The 19,089-nt window shown below is 34.8% G+C and overlaps 2 protein-coding genes and 1 long non-coding RNA gene across 12 annotated transcripts; 2 read left to right on the top strand and 1 right to left on the bottom strand.

Annotated features, from left to right (window-relative positions):
• The first annotated feature begins 230 nt into the window (after positions 1-230).
• LOC142543152 (uncharacterized) lies at positions 231-8,252 on the top strand. Of its 10 annotated transcripts, none has more exons than XM_075650231.1 (4): positions 231-376; positions 1,608-2,842; positions 7,427-7,493; positions 8,076-8,252. In XM_075650231.1, the coding sequence occupies exon 2, from the start codon at positions 1,609-1,611 to the stop codon at positions 2,386-2,388; it is 780 nt and encodes a 259-aa protein (XP_075506346.1). In that variant the 5' UTR covers positions 231-376; position 1,608; the 3' UTR covers positions 2,389-2,842; positions 7,427-7,493; positions 8,076-8,252. The 10 variants fall into 10 exon arrangements, 4 of the variants coding, with proteins under 4 accessions (XP_075506346.1, XP_075506345.1, XP_075506343.1 ...); XM_075650230.1 differs by lacking the exon at positions 231-376 and adding an exon at positions 850-1,037 and having other exon boundaries at positions 8,085-8,252; XM_075650228.1 differs by lacking the exon at positions 231-376 and adding an exon at positions 850-1,037.
• LOC142543153 (uncharacterized) lies at positions 531-2,078 on the bottom strand. The gene is made up of 2 exons (XR_012819687.1): positions 1,974-2,078; positions 531-1,593 (listed from the first exon to the last, which is right to left on the bottom strand). It is a non-coding gene; the product is annotated as an uncharacterized LOC142543153 (long non-coding RNA).
• A 3,930-nt stretch (positions 8,253-12,182) lies between the features above and the next one.
• LOC142543151 (MLO-like protein 6) lies at positions 12,183-18,788 on the top strand. The gene is made up of 15 exons (XM_075650227.1): positions 12,183-12,510; positions 12,597-12,654; positions 13,009-13,253; positions 13,348-13,464; positions 13,732-13,792; positions 13,875-13,963; positions 15,626-15,700; positions 16,214-16,308; positions 16,572-16,621; positions 16,766-16,806; positions 16,910-17,083; positions 17,178-17,213; positions 17,551-17,618; positions 17,736-17,796; positions 18,072-18,788. Exons 1-15 carry the CDS (start codon positions 12,388-12,390, stop codon positions 18,540-18,542), a joined length of 1,764 nt encoding a protein of 587 aa, XP_075506342.1. The 5' UTR covers positions 12,183-12,387; the 3' UTR covers positions 18,543-18,788.
• Positions 18,789-19,089: the final 301 nt, after the last annotated feature.

The following is a 19,089-nucleotide window of genomic DNA, read 5'->3' as shown; positions in this document are numbered from 1 at the left end:
TGGGTTTAATTTGTAATGACCTGATTTAATTATATGTTATTTGGCGATAATTAAGATTAATTATTTTAAATTGAGGAATTTAAAATAATTAAGCCAAATAATTAAATAGTGTGTTTAAAATATGTATTAGAAAATATCGGTTTATAATCGATATTAAAATGCATATTTAAATTTTATAGCACAGGAGAGTTGAAATAAAATAGATCGGGTCAAATTGTTATATATATATAGTTGAAATTGGATTTTTAGTAAATTTAAATGGTTCTGGAATTTTTATATGATAATAAGACCATTTAAATTAATATTCAGGTGATTTGTCTGAGTTGGCATTTCCAGGACTTTCTTGAGGATTTAAGTTACTGGTAAATTAGTTGAGGTACGTAGAGATCAGTTATTTTCACGATGTCTGGCAGAGGCATCTGATGATCCTGTGTATGATTTATTTGCTATTTGCTGATTTATGTGATATTATATGCTGACTTGCATATTATCAGTTGGTAATTGATGTGAAAAATAAAATAAAATATTTCTTTTGTTCACACACATTTTATTTTAGTTAGACACATCAATACCACTGAACATATCATATTGAGCCTATCTGTTATTGAGATCCAATTATATTTCGGTTGAGATCCGTTATATATATGATATGATATGGTCTCCTGGAGATGTTTGGCTACCTTGATTCGGTCCGGCTTAGGTAGTTGCTGGCTTCGAGGCTGGGCCATATCCCAGGCACGGTCCGCTAAGTCGTGGACCAGCTCGAGCATATATGTATGATTGTTGATATTGATCATTTGACTCCTGATATCCTGATATCTTGCACCTATTCATGCATTGCATTCATGCATGGCATCATTATATTTCTATGTCATATATCGTGGTTTCTTGATGTCTCGTACTGGGGTTATTGACCCCCGAGAGGGGGCTGTCGTGTCTTTTGTGTGTGGACATGACAGGTGGTTCGACCTCAGGCGCTCGAGAGGAAGCCTCAGGAAGTACCAAAGCTCCTTGAGAGTAGGCTCAGTTGTATTTAGGTACTGCATGATGTTGCTGTCTCCCAGATACTATATGTATATATTTGGAGGATTGTATTATGGTATTATCGAGCCTTGTCGGCTCTATGATATTTTGGTTTGTATATGTCATGATCGTGTCTGGCTGGCACGTGTGTATGCTGTTGTGTTTATTGAGGGCATATGTTGTTTATTTTGAGTATTTGATTTTCTGATATGTCCTATTTACGGGAAGGTCATGCCGAAATTTTTATAGGCCCAAACGCAAATTTTTAACTCACTTTTCCGCTGTTTACTGATTAATCATGATTGCATGCTAATAAATCGTTATTAGGATAACGGGCCCTCACAGTTGGCATCAGAGCGTAGACTGGGATACGCTCGTATTAGAGTTAGTACACTCGAGTTTAGGCACAAGATATTTGTGTGCATGGGTTTGATTATTTGAAATTACTTGCTCTTGTCTGGCATGAATTACATGTTAGTATCTTAGGGATATGACATGTAGACTATACATTCTAGTTGTATTTCAGTGCTTTGGATTATATTGAGGTTATGAATATTTTGGGAATTTAACCTTAAATCCTGTAGAATGGCAACTAGAGGAAATAAAGGTAAAGGAAAAGAAGTGGCTCAGGAGTCTAGGGCACAGAATATTGGAGGAAATGATAGAGTTCCTCGAGGTAGGCGCGGGCGTCCTGCTGCAGAGATAGCCGCTAAAGCTGATGCAGATGTAGAACAGTTAGTGCACCGAGTTGATGAAATGGAATTGGCTGTAGCTCGATTTCAGAATATGCATCCTGCGAAATTCTTTGGAAATGAAGGCAGTGATCGAGCAGAAGGATGGCTGAAACACATGGAATTCCTGTTCAACACGGTACATTATGATTCTGATAGAAGGTTAACTATGGCAGTTCTCCAACTACGGGATCGTGCACAGCGTTGGTGGGAGGCTACTACAAATGTACTGCAACAAACAGGTAGTCAGATCTCTTGGGAGGTGTTTCGTGCTAAATTCCTCCAAGAATATGCTCCACCATCTTACTACTCAGCCAGAGAATCGGAATTTCATCGACTAGTTCAGGGCAATATGTCTGTCGAAGAATATGCTCGACAACTTTCTGCTCTTCTAACTTATGTACCACATGTGGCTGTCAGCGGAAGAGGTAAAATTTCAAAATTTTTGGAAGGACTGGACTATCAAATACATGCTATGGTTATGGCTGGGTCGCCTACAACTTATGCTGAAGCTGTGGATAAGGCGATTGGAATTGAAGCTGGATTGAAAAGGGGTAGACAACCACAGGCTCCACAAATGCCTACTGGTGGTTCATATTTTTCAGCAGGTACACCATCTTTTCCATCTCAATAGTCATACCAACAGAAACAAAAACAATTCAAACCAAAAGGAAAACAGTTTAAAAAGAAATATCAGTCCAGTTCATCTAATTCGAGCAGTTCACAAAGTGTGACAGGTGGACAGTACCCCGTGATTTACTGTGATCGATGTGGAGGAAGACATCCTACTGCACAGTGTAGTGGAGTACAGGGTTCATGTCATACTTGTGGTCATTCAGGGCATTTTGCCAGAGTTTGTCCGAGCCGTGCACAGGGACAGATGCAGCCACAGCAGTTGCCTTATGCCAGAGGTAGTTTTCTAGGTGGCTCATCTCAGCGACCATTTTCTCCTGCACCATCCTACCAGCAGTCTAGTTACCCACAGGTCAGGGGTAATGTGCCACAGTCTTTCCAAGGTCCTCAACAAGCCCGAGTATATGCTTTGACCGAGGATCAGGCTAGAGAGGCTCCAGGCGGGGTGATCGCAGGTACTTGCCTTATTTACGATCATATTGCACGAGTTTTATTTGATACTGGAGCATCTCATTCATTCATTGAATCCGATTATGTTGATGAATATGAACTTTGGACCACACCATTTCATGAAACTGTATCTGTGTCTACGCCAGCTGGTCGATTTATTCCATCTGAGCAAATCGTGTTAGATTGTTGCATTTCGATGATAGCATTATGATCACAAACTTGATTGTATTACCGATGCATGATTTTGATTGTATCATTGGTATGGACACACTGTCTAGTTATCGAGCCACTGTAGATTGTTTTCATGGTGTAGTACGATTTAGGCCACACTATGGTAGCAAATGGAATTTTTATGGTCGAGGATCACAGGCTAAGATACCGTTAGTCTCAACGATGGAAATGTTTAGATTATTATCTTTAGTAAATGAGGGATATATGGTTTATGCTGTGGATGCTACCAAGAAAGAACCGAAATTATCTGATATCCCAGTAGCGAAAGAATTTCCCGATGTCTTTCCTGAAGAAATACCAGGCTTTCCACCGCAGAGAGAAATTGATTTTAGCATCGACTTGATGCCGGGTACTGCGCCGATCTCTAGAGCGCCGTACATAATGGCTCCTTCAGAACTGAAAGAATTGAAAGAACAGTTACAGGATTTACTTGAAAAAGGTTATATACGCCCTAGTATGTCACCCTGGGGAGCACCTGTACTGTTCGTAAAGAAGAAAGATGGTTCCATGAGAATGTGCATTGATTATAGGCAGCTCAATCGAGTTACTGTTAAAAATAAATACCCTCTGCCTAGAATTGATGATTTGTTTGATCAGCTTCAAGGAAATTCTGTTTATTCGAAGATTAATCTTCGATCCCGATACCATCAACTTCGGGTTAGAGAGGAAGATGTTCCTAAAACAGCTTTTAGAACTAGATATGGGCATTATGAATTTTTAGTAATGCCATTTGGTTTAACAAATGCACCAGCAGTGTTTATGGATATGATGAATAGAGTATTCAGAAATTTTCTGGATAAATTTGTTATTGTCTTTATTGATGATATACTGGTGTATTCGAGATCAAAATGAGAACATAAAGAGCATTTACGATTGGTTCTTCAAACACTTCGATTTTCTCAATTGTATGCTAAGTTGTCGAAGTGTGAATTTTGGATGGATAGCGTGATATTTTTGGGTCACGTGATATCAGCCCAAGGTATATCTGTAGATCCGAGTAAAGTTGAAGCAGTCCTGAATTGGGCTAGACCAACCAATATACCGGAGATTCGAAGTTTTATGGGATTGGCTGGGTATTATAGACGATTCATTGAAGGATTTTCGCAGATTGCCCGACCTATTACCCAACTGACTAAGAAAGATGCAAGATTTATTTGGTCAGATGAATGTGAGAATAGTTTTCTTACATTGAAAGAGAAGCTGACAACAGCACCAGTGTTGGCATTGCCATCTGGATCAGGTGGATTTGTGGTTTGTACTGATGCATCATCAAGAGGTTTGGGATGTGTTTTAATGCAACATGGAAAAGTTATTGCATATGCTTCAAGGCAATTGAAAACACATGAATCCCGATATCCAGTTCATGATCTTGAACTAGCAGCCATTGTTTTTGCTTTAAAAGTTTGGCGAAATTATCTATACGGTGAGCAGTTTATTATCTACTCAGATCATAAGAGTTTGAAATATCTGTTTACTCAATCAGAACTGAATATGAGGCAGAGACGATGGTTAGATTTATTGAAGGATTTTGACTGTGAAATACAGTATCGGCCAGGAAAAATGAATCAAGTTGCAGATGCATTAAGCCGGAAATATCAGGATGTTATGATAGCATCTATCCATGTCTGGCAGAATTATGATGATTTATGTACTTCTGGTTGGACTTTTCAGCCAAAAGACAATCATTTTATTGTTTCTGCTTTACAATTTGAGCCGAAGATTATTTCGAAGATCAAGAAAGCTCAAAAGAATGATTCACAGGTTCAGAAATCGAAAGATCTGGTTTTGTCTGGTAACCCAAATAAATACAATATCTCATCAGATGGTTGTTTACGAATGAATAACAGATTAGTGGTACCAAATGTCACAGGATTGAAAGAAGCATTGCTTCAAGAGGCGCATTGCAGCTGTCATAGTGTTCATCCTGGTACTCATAGAATGTACCACATACTGAAGCCATATTTCTGGTGGGATGCGACGAAGAGAGATATTTCTGAATTTGTAGCGAAATGTTTGACATGCCAGCAGGTTAAAGCCGAGAGAATGAAACCTAGAGGTATGTTACAGAGTTTAGAAATACCACAATGGAACTGGGAACATATTGGAATGGACTTCGTGACTCACTTGCCCAGATCAAACAGAGGTTGTGATGCAATCTGGGTGATAGTCGATAGATTGTCCAAATCAGCACACTTTATTCCATATTATCGTACTTATGCTTATAATAAAATGGCACGATTATATGTGGATAATATTATTCGATTGCATGGAGTTCCAGTATCTATTGTATCTGACCGAGATCCTAGATTTGCTTCCAAGTTTTGGAGTAGTCTTCAAAATGCTTTGGGTACTAAATTGGCAATGAGTACAGCTTATCATCCCAAAACAGATGGTCAGACAGAGAGGACTATACAAACTTTGGAAGATATGTTACGATCTGTGGTCATGGATTTTGGTGGAAACTGGCAAGAATCTTTACCATTGGTCGAATTCTCCTACAATAATAGTTTTCAAACAACTATTGGGATGGCACCATTCGAAGCTTTGTATGGTAGATGGTGTCGATCTCCTGTATGTTGGAATGAAGTTGGAGAAAAACCATTGGCACAACCTGAGTTCATTGAAGAAATGAATGAAAAGATAAATTTGATTAGAAAAAGGATGAAAGCATCTCAGGATCGTCAAGCTAGCTACGCAAATAAAAGACGTAGGCCCTTGGAATTTCAGGTTGGCGATCAAGTTTTCTTGAAAGTGTCACCATTCCGTGGCACGATGAGATTTGGACGAAAAGGGAAGTTAGCTCCATGTTATATTGGACCGTATACTATTGTTGAGAGGATCGGCATATTGGCTTATAGATTGGACTTGCCGCAGAGTTTGTCTGCTATACATGATGTGTTTCATATATCTATGCTGCGAAAGTATGAGTCGGATCCATCTCATGTTCTGCGACCCGAGGATGTGGAGTTGGACAGTTCTCTTAGCTATGTTGAGTATCCTATACAGATTCTTAATCGAAAGGATAATCAACTTCGAAACAAGACGATTCCACTGGTTATGGTACAGTGGAGTAGACATGGGACTGAAGATGCTACATGGGAATTGGAGGCTAAAATGCGTCAAGAATGGCCGCACTTGTTTGAAATTGTCACAAATTATTCCATGTACTCTAACTTTCCTATGTACTATCAGTGGTAGATGTGTGACTAGGTTGTATATAAGGTTTGTTGTGTGTTTCGATTTCGAGGACGAAATCTTTTGTTAGAGGGGGAGAAATGTAATGACCTGATTTAATTATATGTTATTTGGCGATAATTAAGATTAATTATTTTAAATTGAGGAATTTAAAATAATTAAGCCAAATAATTAAATAGTGTGTTTAAAATATGTATTAGAAAATATCGGTTTATAGACGATATTAAAATGCATATTTAAATTTTATAGCACACGGGAGTTGAAATAATATAGAACGGGTCAAATTGTTATATATATATATATATATATATATTATATAAAATAAGATAATCACCATCATCACCCTGAATTCTTCCTCGGAAATCGCGCAATTCTCCCTCATTCACCCGTAGCTTCTGTTCTTACATTTCTTCACAATTTTCATCTGATTTTATTGACCGTATCTCAGTCATCGGTCGCCGAAAAATTAAAGTAAATATATGGTTGGAAAGCTCTCGACGAGAGCTACGTTTTGATACCACTCTTGCTAGGTAAAATCGTGATTCTTGAAAACCCGTCGGAAAACGCCGCCGGCTTTATCGCTTAATCGCCGTGTTCCGCACCTCAAAAGTAAAAATTGATTGAGGGGTTTTGTTCCTTATGTCATAAGCTTTCTTTTGGTACTACTTTTGTAAATTTTCGAGAACGACCCGTCGGCTCCGTTTTTCTGCGTGATTTCGGTCTTCTTCTCCGGCGAGTTTGCCGCCTGTTGCCGGTTAGCTTCGGGTTAGGCTCAATTTCTAGTCACTGTTGTTGGGATTACTAGCTGTCTCGGTGTGAATTGTTGCCTATGTGAATTTCATTCAATTTCCACTCAAATAATGTAGCATTATTGATTAATTATTGGGTTATTGTTGTAGGTTCCGGAATTGTGCGAGTTGGAGGTATAATCTGGTGAACCTAGAATTTATCGCAGTCGCTTAAATATTAGTTTGGCGTAATTTAAAGCTAAAAAGAATATTTTGCGACGGTAAAATAGAAATAATTGATTTTAGGCATTTTAGTCGAATATTGGAATTTTAGGAATTTAAAATGCCTAAATTGTTGAAATTGGATTTTTAGTAAATTTAAATGGTTCTGGAATTTTTATATGATAATAAGATCCATTTAAAATTAATATTCAGGTGATTTGTCTGAGTTGGCATTTCCAGGACTTTCTTGAGGATTTAAGTTACTGGTAAATTAGTTGAGGTACGTAGAGATCAGTTATTTTCACAATGTCTGGCAGAGTCATTTGATGATCATGTGTATGATTTATTTGCTATTTGCTGATTTATGTGATATTATATGCTGACTTGCATATTATCAGTTGGTACTTGATGTGCAAAATAAAATAAAATATTTCTTTTGTTCACACACATTTTATTTTAGTTAGACACATCAATACCACTGAACATATCATATTGAGCCTATCTGTTATTGAGATCCAGTTATATTTCGGTTGAGATCTGTTATATATATGATATGATATGGTGTCCTGGAGATGTTTGGCTACCTTGATTCGGTCCGGCTTAGGTAGTTGCTGGCTTCGAGGCTGGGCCATATCCCAGGCATGGTCCGCTGAGTCGTGGACCAGCTCGAGCATATATGTATGATTGTTGATATCGATCATTTGACTCCTGATATCATGATATCTTGCACCTATTCATGCATTGCATTCATGCATGGCATCATTATATTTCTATGTCATATATCGTGGTTTCTTGATGTCTCGTACTGGGTTACTGACCCCCGAGAGGGGGCTGTCGTGTCTTTTGTGTGTGGACATGACAGGTGGTACAGGTGGTTCGACCTCAGGCGCTCGAGAGGAAGCCTCAGGAAGTACTAGAGCTCCTTGAGAGTAGGCTCAGTTGTATTTAGGTACTGCGTGGTGTTGCTGTCTCCAAGATACTATATGTATATATTTGGAGGATTGTATTATGGTATTATCGAGCCTTGTCGGCTCTATGATATTTTGGTTTGTATATGTCATGATCGTGTCTGGCTGGTACGTGTGTATGCTGTTGTGTTTATTGAGGGCATAAGTTGTTTATTTTGAGTATTTGATTTTCTGGTATGTCCTATTTACGGGAAGGTCATGCCGAAATTTTTATAGGCCCAAACGCAAATTTTTAACTCATTTTTCCGCTGTTTACTGATTAATCATGATTGCATGCTAATAAATCGTTATTAGGATAACGGGCCCTCACATAATTAATTCCTTAATGGGTCTAGATTAGTAAGGATTTAATTAAAATAATTAGGGCCCTTAACTAACCTAAAGCCGACTTAACCACTTAATGATTTAATTAAATACAACCTACCCACCCTACACCCCTCAACTCACACAAACTAGGACTCTAGAGGGGCTGAACTGTAGAGGAAGGAATGGAAGGGAGAAAGCTTTGTGTCCCGTTCGTCTCTCGTCACGTCATCTCTTGTATATCGTAAGAATAAAGGAACAAGGCATGTTTTCAACCTTTCTTTATGCACCATTCAATCCATAATATTGTATGAAACTGATTTTGTGTGAAAAACTTGTAATGATTATGGTTTCCTATAAGTGTATCTCATGTTTTCATAAAGGATTATTAATGTTTTGGGGATTTTGAAGGAATGATGCAAACCAAGAGATTTTAGAGTCGAACTAAATGTCTAAGAGTAAGTTTTGAAGGGACTATGACCATAGGGGTCGCCTTCATTGCAGCGCCACCTACACGTGAATACCATGAGGGACAAGAGGTGGGAATTCAGGTGGCCTTGGGTCCCTACGGCCAAGGGGGTTACATGGGGCCCTAGTCACGGTCTCCAGGCTTGGTTTAGGCCTTAGGAAGGGCTAGGAGAGGTTCGTTCAGTGCCTGGACCAGTGGGAAAAGCGCCACAACCGAATTTCCAGAAACTGCTCTTGTTGGCTAGTTTGGGGTGTGTGCAGTTATGTGGGCTAAGGGGTTGGTTTAAGTGCTGGTCCAGGGTCTAGGGATGTTCCTTATGGTCTTGGTTAGAGTCTAGTGTGAGCCAAAAGTTGATTCAAGGGAAGCCACAGCCGCTGGTGTGTTTGTTCCTCGGCTGCACGCGAAGAGCCATTCGGCGGGCTGTTGTTGTTAGGAGTTTGGAGCCTTGAGCGTTTGGTCTATGTCCGAAAGGGCCTGATTATGGTATTTTTTAGGGTCTAGGGACTAGTTCGGGATCGTTTCGAACCCTGGTCCGTTCGGGGTTGTAAATTGCCCGAACGTGTCAAAAAGGGGCGAATTGAGCCTATGTTAAAATTTTAAATCCATGTATCGGTTTTGGATTGGCCTTGGGGACTTCCAACAGCTTATATTGAGTCTTTGGATGTTAATAAAGGTCTGGTCTCGTATTGATTCGAGTCGGAGGGGTAGTTTGGTCATTTGTTTAACCAAAAACGTGTAAACGATAGTAAACTAGTCATCCGGGGAGCGAATTGAGTCATTTTTTAAACGTAGGTCCTAAGATTGAATTTTTAGAAAGCTACTGGATATTTTTAGGTGTTTTTAAATTTTTGAAATCGAGTCGTTCTTCTTGAGTCAAAGTGTAGGGTCGTCTAGGTATGTATAGCATTGAAATGTGTGCAGTCGGTTCGAGGAAAGTCGAAGGCGGTGTGCAACTTCCTAAAACAATTTCATATCATGTTAAATTTTATTTTTAGATGTTTTAAAATATATGTGTTTTTTAGAAGTTTTAACGTATTTTCACGTATATGCTATTTTTAGCATTCTCGACGTATACGAATGATATGAGCCATTTTTGGAAATTTTAAATAATATAGAAAGTTATAAATGTTTTATGAAATATTAAAGTAAAAGAAAATATTTTTGAGGAAAGTGAATTGATCGTGATGTAAAGTAGTAATGAGTCAGTTGAAAACTGGAACGGTGAACTTGCAACGACAAAAAGAGTGAACCGTCGAAAATGGGGGCGAGAATCTCAATGATAATGGATTCGTCGAAAAAGTGAACGATCAAGTTATTTTTTTGATAGTCAGAGGGATTGTCGAAAAAGTGGACGTTGAACCCGGCGGCCTAGTACTATGGTTTGTAGATTGATCAATCGAATGAATGTTGTCCCTTTTGACGATCGGAGCTCACCTAAAATTTATAATTTTAAATGAAAAAATTCATATTTAAGCACAATTTAAAAAGTTGCATATTTTGAAGGTTTCACGATTGCATGGAAAAATCTATTTTTAGTAAAAAGTAATTTTTATGCATGTGAGTGTATATTTACGTACTTGCTATAATAGGTTTGAACATGTTGAGTCATTAGACTCACTAGGTTTGAATGGTTGCAGGTAATGATGATGTTGAGTAGTGAGGTGCGGACTATCGAGTCATCCGAGAGGCGCAGTACATACCCGAGGATCTAGAAATTCCGCATAGGTTAAAGAATTTTGATGATTTTATGGATTATAGTTTTTATTTATAGAATGATAGGATACTAGAATTTATTGAGTTAAATTTTAGACTTTGATCGTTTATTTTACTTATTCTGCATGGATAATTATGGATTATAGGGAGTTTTGTTTATTTGACTATTTATGCTAGTTTATTTATGGTGAATTAATTATGCATAATGTAAAAAAAAATTAGTGCAAAATAAATGAATTTAGAAGTAGGGTCATTTCAGTTAGCTTACAGTATAGTCTCTTCAACTCATATATATCGATCGAATCTATAACTATTAGTATATCGGGAGTTGTAAATGATTTCGATAACGATGTGATGTATCTTTGAGTAATGATAGTGACATGATATGTACAACTGAGGAAACTCATTTCCAAATTATCACATAGGATAACTTCACACATGGGTGAGCGGTGAATCCACGGCTACAATGCATTGACTCCTATGTAATTCTAACTACAAAAAATCTCGTCACATGATGACCCTCAATGGAGTTGGTAAACGGATCAATGCATTGTAGTCGTGGATTCACCGGTCACCCATCTCGCCACCAGATGACCCTCAATGGAGTCGGTAAACGGATCAAATTGTATGCTAGTACGTAAAGCCTCTACGTTGTCTTGGGTCAAAGGACTAATTGTGTACAACCATAACCGCAGATTATTTCACTCGATAAGTGATAACCACTTGAAAAGTTCGAGAGAAGTTTGTTCAGTGTATCATCAAATGATCACTCATTTGTATGAATGGACGTCTTTATATTCTTACCAGTGAAATATGACGTTTACATAACATATGCTAGTCTGAAGCTCGAGCGACATTTATCCTTATTTTAGGCTGCTGAATCAACGAAGAATCAACGAAGAACCAGTTTAGAATATATAATACACTGCCTAATAAGTTTCATGATATTACGTTGAGAGGAAGACCTCATGATATCTATTGTATATTCAAAGACTTTATATATGAGTTTGAATGAGTATACATATAAAGTCAATGTTATAATTGAATAAAACCGTAAAATATTCTTAAAAATAAATATTAATTTTACATAAGAGTCAATTAAGGTCAAACCGCAAGTCGACTCGCTGGCCATATATTCTAAGAGCTAAGTAACAAGATTTTCCCCGCGGAACCAAACCTAACCCGAATTCGGCCCATAGCCGGGTGGGTCTACCTTAAACCCGGGTGACATTTAAAATATATCATAAGGAAAAATATATTAAAATATTGGTTTTCAAAAGATTTAGAAGATTCAGAACATTTAACTACCCATAAAATCCAAGCAAATTAGTCAAAGCAATTTTGTGGACTCTCAACTTCGGAATGGGTTTGATTCAGTCAAAAGAAATTTCTAATTTCATCTTGTCAAACTCACGCGTTTAAAAAGTCAAAACTCTTAATTTCATTCCTAATTCCAAATCCACCCTTCTCTTCTTCAACTTTTCCAAAAAACTCTCCTATATATAAACATCGGCATCCATAGCAACTTTCTCATACTCCATCCGTAGCAACTTCCCACTTAGCTCACTGAATTTTCAGTATACTCTTGGGATTTAAAAATTAATTGTTGAAAAAATATTTTTTCGGATTTACAAGACACTATTATTTTTATTTTTGGAAAATTAATTTTGACAAGCTAATTCAGTGTGGGCTAGTTTGGTAATTTGGGGTGGAGGCGGAGAATGGCCGGAGCCGATGGAGGAAGGACATTGGAGCAAACACCGACGTGGGCTGTTGCGGTTGTGTGTTTTGTCTTGGTGGCTATTTCTATAGTCATCGAGTTCATTATCCACTTAATAGGAAAGGTAAATAAATATATATATATATATATGTGAATAAATGTTATTTGTTTTTAAACGAAACTAATACATTTTTGGTAAATGATTGACAGTGGTTGAAGTCGAAGCATAAAAGGGCTCTATACGAATCATTGGAGAAGGTTAAAGCTGGTAAGATGACTAAAATGAATTTAAAATTATCAATATTTATTTAATCATTTAACATTCAAGAAAGGATAAATTTTAAAGGCAAAATTCATATATTTTTGTGTCATAAACTTAGATTTTTGGAGACTATTTTCGATCTTCATGCAACGATTCAAAATATTAATCGCTCATATTTTTTTTTACAAGGGAACATACAAGGCCGGGGGACTAATTTTTTGACAAATATCGAAGAACAAATAAGCTCACTGAGAAATCAATCTATTAACGTTAATAATTTCGACTAATTTCTCATCACCATCTTAATTGAATTTCTCCTTACATATATTCTAATAATTTAATTTTTCCAATTGGTTTAAGAGTTGATGCTGCTGGGATTTATCTCCTTGCTGCTGACGGTCGGACAAAATCTGATCTCCGAGATATGCATATCAGAGGAAGTGGCTGCCACGTGGCATCCATGCAGCAAGAGGCGAGAAGCAGAAAAATACCCCGACGCTCTGGCAGACGAGAACCGCCGGAAACTTCTCACCGCTGTCGGCGTAGACGACGGCGCGCATCGGAGATTCTTGGCCTCCGCCAAAACTGACAAATGTGGAGCCAAGGTCTCATAAATATACAGCTTAATTAATTTCATGGATTTGAAGAGAAACTGACGGATATATATAAATATATATATATATATAAATTAAATCGCAGGGAAAAGTGACATTTGTTTCTGCATATGGGATCCATCAGCTGCATATTTTCATCTTTGTTCTCGCTGTTTTCCATGTCCTCTACTGTATTCTTACTTTAGCTCTGGGAAGATTAAAGGTACGTACGAATATCTGATTTAATTATTATAATGTATTTTGTTTTTTAATTTCGATCAAATATAATTGAAAATGTTATTTTTTAAATAAATAATTAATCAATATTATTTTACAAATTTTCTTAATTATTATCTAAATGTTTTAATTTTATTGAAATTTGTTACTTTAATTTTTAGTACAATAAAAGAGTATTAATATATAGTTTTAATTTTCACACTCTTGTTGTATTATTTATTGATTTCAGATGTATTTCTTTCTGTAATTTTAGATGAGAAAATGGAAAGCATGGGAAAAAGAAACAAGAACGGCTGAATACCAATTTTCACATGGTAATTAATAAATAAAATAAAGTATGTTTTAGTGTTTTATAGAAATTACTGAAATAAGATTGTATATATATTTTGCATTCAGATCCGGAGAGATTTAGGTTCGCTAGAGAAACATCGTTTGGAAGGAGACACATGAGCTTCTGGAGCAAAACTCCCCTTTCTCTTTGGATTGTAAGTTTTTATATTTCCAAATGAAATTTTATTAAATTTGGTCATATATATATGTATGCATGTATATATATATATATATAGAATATACACAAGATTTGATTTTAAAACTTCTATAGCTAGTGTTTGCAATATAATGCATAGAATGGATATTACCCCTTTTTATAATCTACATATTCTGTACTCAAAATTAAAATTTGAAAAGGAAAGAAAACTAAAAAATTTATTTTAACTAAGGAAGAAAACTAATAATTTTTTTAATTTGCGATAATTTTAAAAATATTTAATTAACATAACGGATTTTGAACATTGTTTCTTGATTAGTGGTTATAAAATAGTCAAAAAAAATATATAAAAACTAAATGGTTAAATTAATTATCTTTTGAAATACTCAAAAGAGTATGCTTAGAGAAGTACAAGACCTATGACTAAATACATGTCCCGTAAGTCTCTTAACGTCTGACTTTGCCAAATATAATTTTCATACAATTATACCAAATCCTCACATTTGACTTTCATTTATTTTATCCCTCCTAATTGATGGTAGCCTTTCATGAGTGTGTTTAGGAATTTTATAAAAATCAAATTACATATATACTATATTGGGTTTTGATTATTTGATCTTACTTCAATAATGTATTTTTCCTACCAATATAGTCTAATTTTCGACTGAGTGCTGACACAACACTGCACACGTTATTGAAAATTGTTGTGAGCGAAAATCAGGCCAAAATTTTCAAAAGAACTAATTCATAGCAGTACTAAAACTTAGTTTTGATCAAATAGATGATATATATATATATATATATATATATATATATATATAACTTAGAGAATCGACTAATTTAATATTATGGAGATTTATGGGGAAGTTAAATTTGGTGCTCCTATTGAAGATAAGTTGATATTCTTTATTATACATAAGCACACATACATATACATATATATCTATAATATACAAGATTATATATGAAGAATATGACCCTTATTGAACTGACTTTATGACATCAATTAGTTTTTACGAAAATACTATGTCTATTCAGATAAATAATTCTTTCATATAATTTACTAATAACTACAATATCTAATACATTTTAAAAATTCACTTATTATCTCTACAAATTACATATTTAATATAATTACATTATCGTTATCAAAATAATAATTAAAAAATAAAACAAAATATATAAATAAACTCGATCTTTTAATAATCATGATCATTATTCGTTTGATAGTCTTGTGTGTATATATATATGTATGTATATAACTAAGTCAATATTTACGTCTCTATCGGACAAAGAACTTATTTTCAAAAAATAAAAAAACAAAAGAAGACAAGAACGTGTGTGCCCTTTCGGTTAATTTACCTGATGCTTCCCTTTCATATTTAGTCTGACTTCTTCGAGAGATAACTATGTAAACCGTTGACCTTGTTTCTTGATTGGGGTGATTTCCAAGTTTTTAATTTCAGCGGACATCTCGAAACCTTCACAGAATTTCCACTCACTTTATTTAATTTATTGGAATTTCGTATGTTATTATGAAAACTGTAGTATATTGCTTGTTCTATACTAAAATCATAATTTGTTTTTATTTTTTTTCTTGTACTAAATAAAATCATAATTTAATAACTTAGTTTCGTCAATTTTTGTTTAAATTTTACAGGTTTGTTTCTTCAGACAATTCGTGAGATCTGTTCCCAAAGTTGATTATTTGACTCTCCGACATGGATTTATCATGGTAAGTTTAATGAAATAAATCAATCTTGAATATCGTATTTTATGTGTAAGATTTTTTCCTGGAACAAATTAAATTTATAAATGATCGAAAAGTGATGAAAAATCAGAAGTTTATTCTATTTGTTGCTAGAATCATTTTTGTAGAAGTATAATCAACATTTCACTAATTTTTGAAATATTTCATTTAAATTAAATATAAGTTAACGTTGAATTTAGATTTTAAAATCACACAAATCTGAATTTTTTAAACAAAAACCAAACGTCACTTTTTTTAGTGATTTCAAAGGCTCTTTAAATATCCTCGGAATTACGATCAAAAAATCGTAACCAAATCTGAAAGAACGTGAATTATATTCGGAATCGTACATTAATATATATTTTAAGGTCTCGAGCGTAATTTATATAATTTAAATTATTTGAATATATATATATATATATATATATATATATATATATTATGAGACTTTTTTTAAAATTTATTTGTAAAATGATTTTTATTTTGTATGTATTTCAGGCGCACTTGGCTCCACATAGCCAAACTAAATTTGATTTTCAAAAGTATATCAAGAGATCATTAGAAGAAGACTTCAAAGTGGTGGTTGGGATAAGGTTGGTATTTCATTTTCTTTTTAATATTTTTTTTAATAATTTCCTTAAATGATTGCATTAATATTCATTGAAAACCTTTTTTCTTCACAAATAATTAATCATTGGGTTTCTTACACGGTTTTCAAATACAATTTATTCGAATTTGAATAATATTTAAAAAAATTTATATTTTTATATATTATCCAACTTACTACGTGTCTTTTTTCAATTTTTTTAATTAAATGTTATTTAATTTAATAAGATTTTTAATCTTTAATTTTCAGTCCACCAATATGGTTTTTTGCCGTGCTGTTCTTACTCTTCAACACTCACGGTAAGTGATGGTCCTCCTTATTTTGGTAATTTTCATATTCAATTTATGAAATTTTTTACGTGATTATCATCAATCAATTCATCATTGAAAATTAACGAAGCCAATTTTTGGGAACGTGAGCCTTTTCCATTAATTTTTGTACAGGATGGTACTCGTATTTTTGGCTACCATTCATCCCGTTGATTGTAAGTATATACCATTCAAAGTTTCCTTAAATATCAATTAATTTGACTTAAAAGTTTGTCATTAAATTTATTCTACACTGACTTTGGAAATCAAATTATACAGATTATATTGCTGGTGGGAACAAAGCTACAAGTGATAATAACAAAAATGGGGCTGAGGATTCAAGAGCGCGGCGAAGTAGTTAAGGGAGTGCCCGTGGTTCAGCCCGGAGACGATCTTTTTTGGTTCAAACGCCCTCGACTCATTCTTTTCCTGATCAATTTTGTGCTCTTTCAGGTAATTCTTTCTTTAAAAAAATATTCATTTTAATGGAAATGGAAATATTAAAGTCTTGGTTAACGTTGGTTCTATTTTTTACATACCATTTCAGAATGCATTTCAACTGGCGTTCTTCGTCTGGACAACGGTAAGTCACGCAACAAGTTAATAATTTTGTAACATCTCGATCATGGATCGTTCGGGACAGTCGTCTCTCGCCTTAAATGAAAAACTAATTTTTTTTTTTTACACTTTTCTCCAAAAATACATTAAATCATGCATGTCATAAAAATGATTGAAAATATTTTTCAAGTTCTAGATCGTATTACTTAAATATGTTGGTAATTCACTTAATTTGGAAAATTGGGGGAGGAAATTATTTTTTTTGTTGAAAGGGATATAAATAAGATATGAGAATATCTTGTTTTTTAAAGTTTTTTTGTACCCATTCATCAATCTTGACATATATTTTATTCCTTGGACAGTATGAATTTGGGCTAAGATCTTGTTTCCATGAGCATGTGGAGGACATCATAATCAGAATTTCAATGGGGTCAGTCTCATTTAAATTATTTCGTAGTCCTTATATTTGACTTTACAATTTTTTTTTTTTTATATATAAAAAAGCATTTTAATTACTAAACAAGTTGTATGTCATTTTTATCGACAGGGTTCTGATCCAGATTTTGTGTAGCTATGTCACACTTCCTTTATATGCCCTTGTGACTCAGGTATGTGTATACTTTTACTTACTCATTACATATAATAGAAAGTGTTTTTAAAATTAATTACATATATTATAAAGATTTTATCAATTTGAGAATAAATAAATAAAGCATCTAATATTTCCACACACAAAAAGAAGAAAAAAACTATTAAATAAAACCTTTGGTTGAATCATTGGGATATATATAATTTCTTGACATTTCAATGCAAAAATAATTTCCTTGAAGTATTTTTGTGACAATGATGAGTAATGGTGTTAACTATTTCTTCCAATATATAGATGGGATCATCCATGAGACCAACTATATTCAACGAACGAGTCGCGACCGCCCTAAAAAACTGGCACCACTCAGCCAAGAAACAAATCAAACACAACAAGCATTCTACATCGGTCACACCAATGTCTAGCATGCCCCCCACACCTTCCCACGGCTTGTCACCCGTTCATCTATTGCGCAATCACAAGAGTGATATGGACAGTCTCCAGACATCCCCTCACAAATCAAGCTACTATTTGGAACATTGGGACGCCGAGGGATCGCCATCTCCCACTCAATTTCATAAGGGCGATGGATCTTCGGCTTTCCAACACCATGTTGAGTTAGGACATTATATGAAACAAGAGGCGGAGATCAACCTTGATCATGGTTCGTCCCAAGTTGCAATGTTGCCACAACCATTGAATGAGCACGTAGAGGTAAATATTGATGGGAAGAAAGACTTCTCATTCGAGAAGAGAACCAAGGCATGATGATATTAGCAATGTTGGACTTGAAATAGAATTTTGGAACACAAGGGATCATGACTACACTTGGAAATCGAGTTATATGACTACAGTTAAAGGAAATGAAGTTATAGCGAAAGTAAAATTTTAGTTCTTCTTTCTTTAAATTTTTCTTTTCAATTTTAAGTACCATATAATATTACGCATCCTGTTGTTGTAAATTGAAATAAACTACTACTTATCTGATATTAAAGAAGATGTTGAAGTTTATCAACTCAATCATTTTTATTGGTCATGTGGAGCAGTGAATATGAAATTGTCTAAGCGATAAATAAGGAACTTATTGCTATTAAGTGGATTTATCCATGTAAAAGCGTAAAAATAATAAAGATTGTGCTGGAACAAAAGTTTTAAAAAATTTAGTTTTGATGTTCAAAATGTTCATTGACGTCGTATGATTTAAATCATTCATTACAACTAAAAATGACTTTTCGCAGCGCAGTATTAACAGCGCATATTAAAAGCACGCCGTTAATATTATTATTAACAACGTGCATGTTTATGTGCGATGTTA

Source organism: Primulina tabacum, chromosome 4 (assembly GCF_025594145.1).
Source record: "Primulina tabacum isolate GXHZ01 chromosome 4, ASM2559414v2, whole genome shotgun sequence".
NCBI classification, from domain to species: Eukaryota; Viridiplantae; Streptophyta; class Magnoliopsida; order Lamiales; family Gesneriaceae; genus Primulina; species Primulina tabacum.
This window is presented reverse-complemented; position numbering and strand designations above follow the sequence as displayed.

What these genes read in the sequence shown, in the direction of transcription:
- LOC142543152 (XM_075650229.1), top strand. Translation starts at nt 850, where the DNA reads ATGGCATCATTATATTTCTATGTCATATATCGTGGTTTCTTGATGTCT. An exon ending in GTAGGCTCAGTTGTATTTAG is followed by an intron (nt 1,038 to 1,607) that starts GTACTGCATGAT and finishes TAAATCCTGTAG; the next exon opens with AATGGCAACTAGAGGAAATA.
- LOC142543151 (XM_075650227.1), top strand. Translation starts at nt 12,388, where the DNA reads ATGGCCGGAGCCGATGGAGGAAGGACATTGGAGCAAACACCGACGTGG. An exon ending in TACCATTCATCCCGTTGATT is followed by an intron (nt 16,807 to 16,909) that starts GTAAGTATATAC and finishes CAAATTATACAG; the next exon opens with ATTATATTGCTGGTGGGAAC. An exon ending in ATAATCAGAATTTCAATGGG is followed by an intron (nt 17,619 to 17,735) that starts GTCAGTCTCATT and finishes TTTTATCGACAG; the next exon opens with GGTTCTGATCCAGATTTTGT.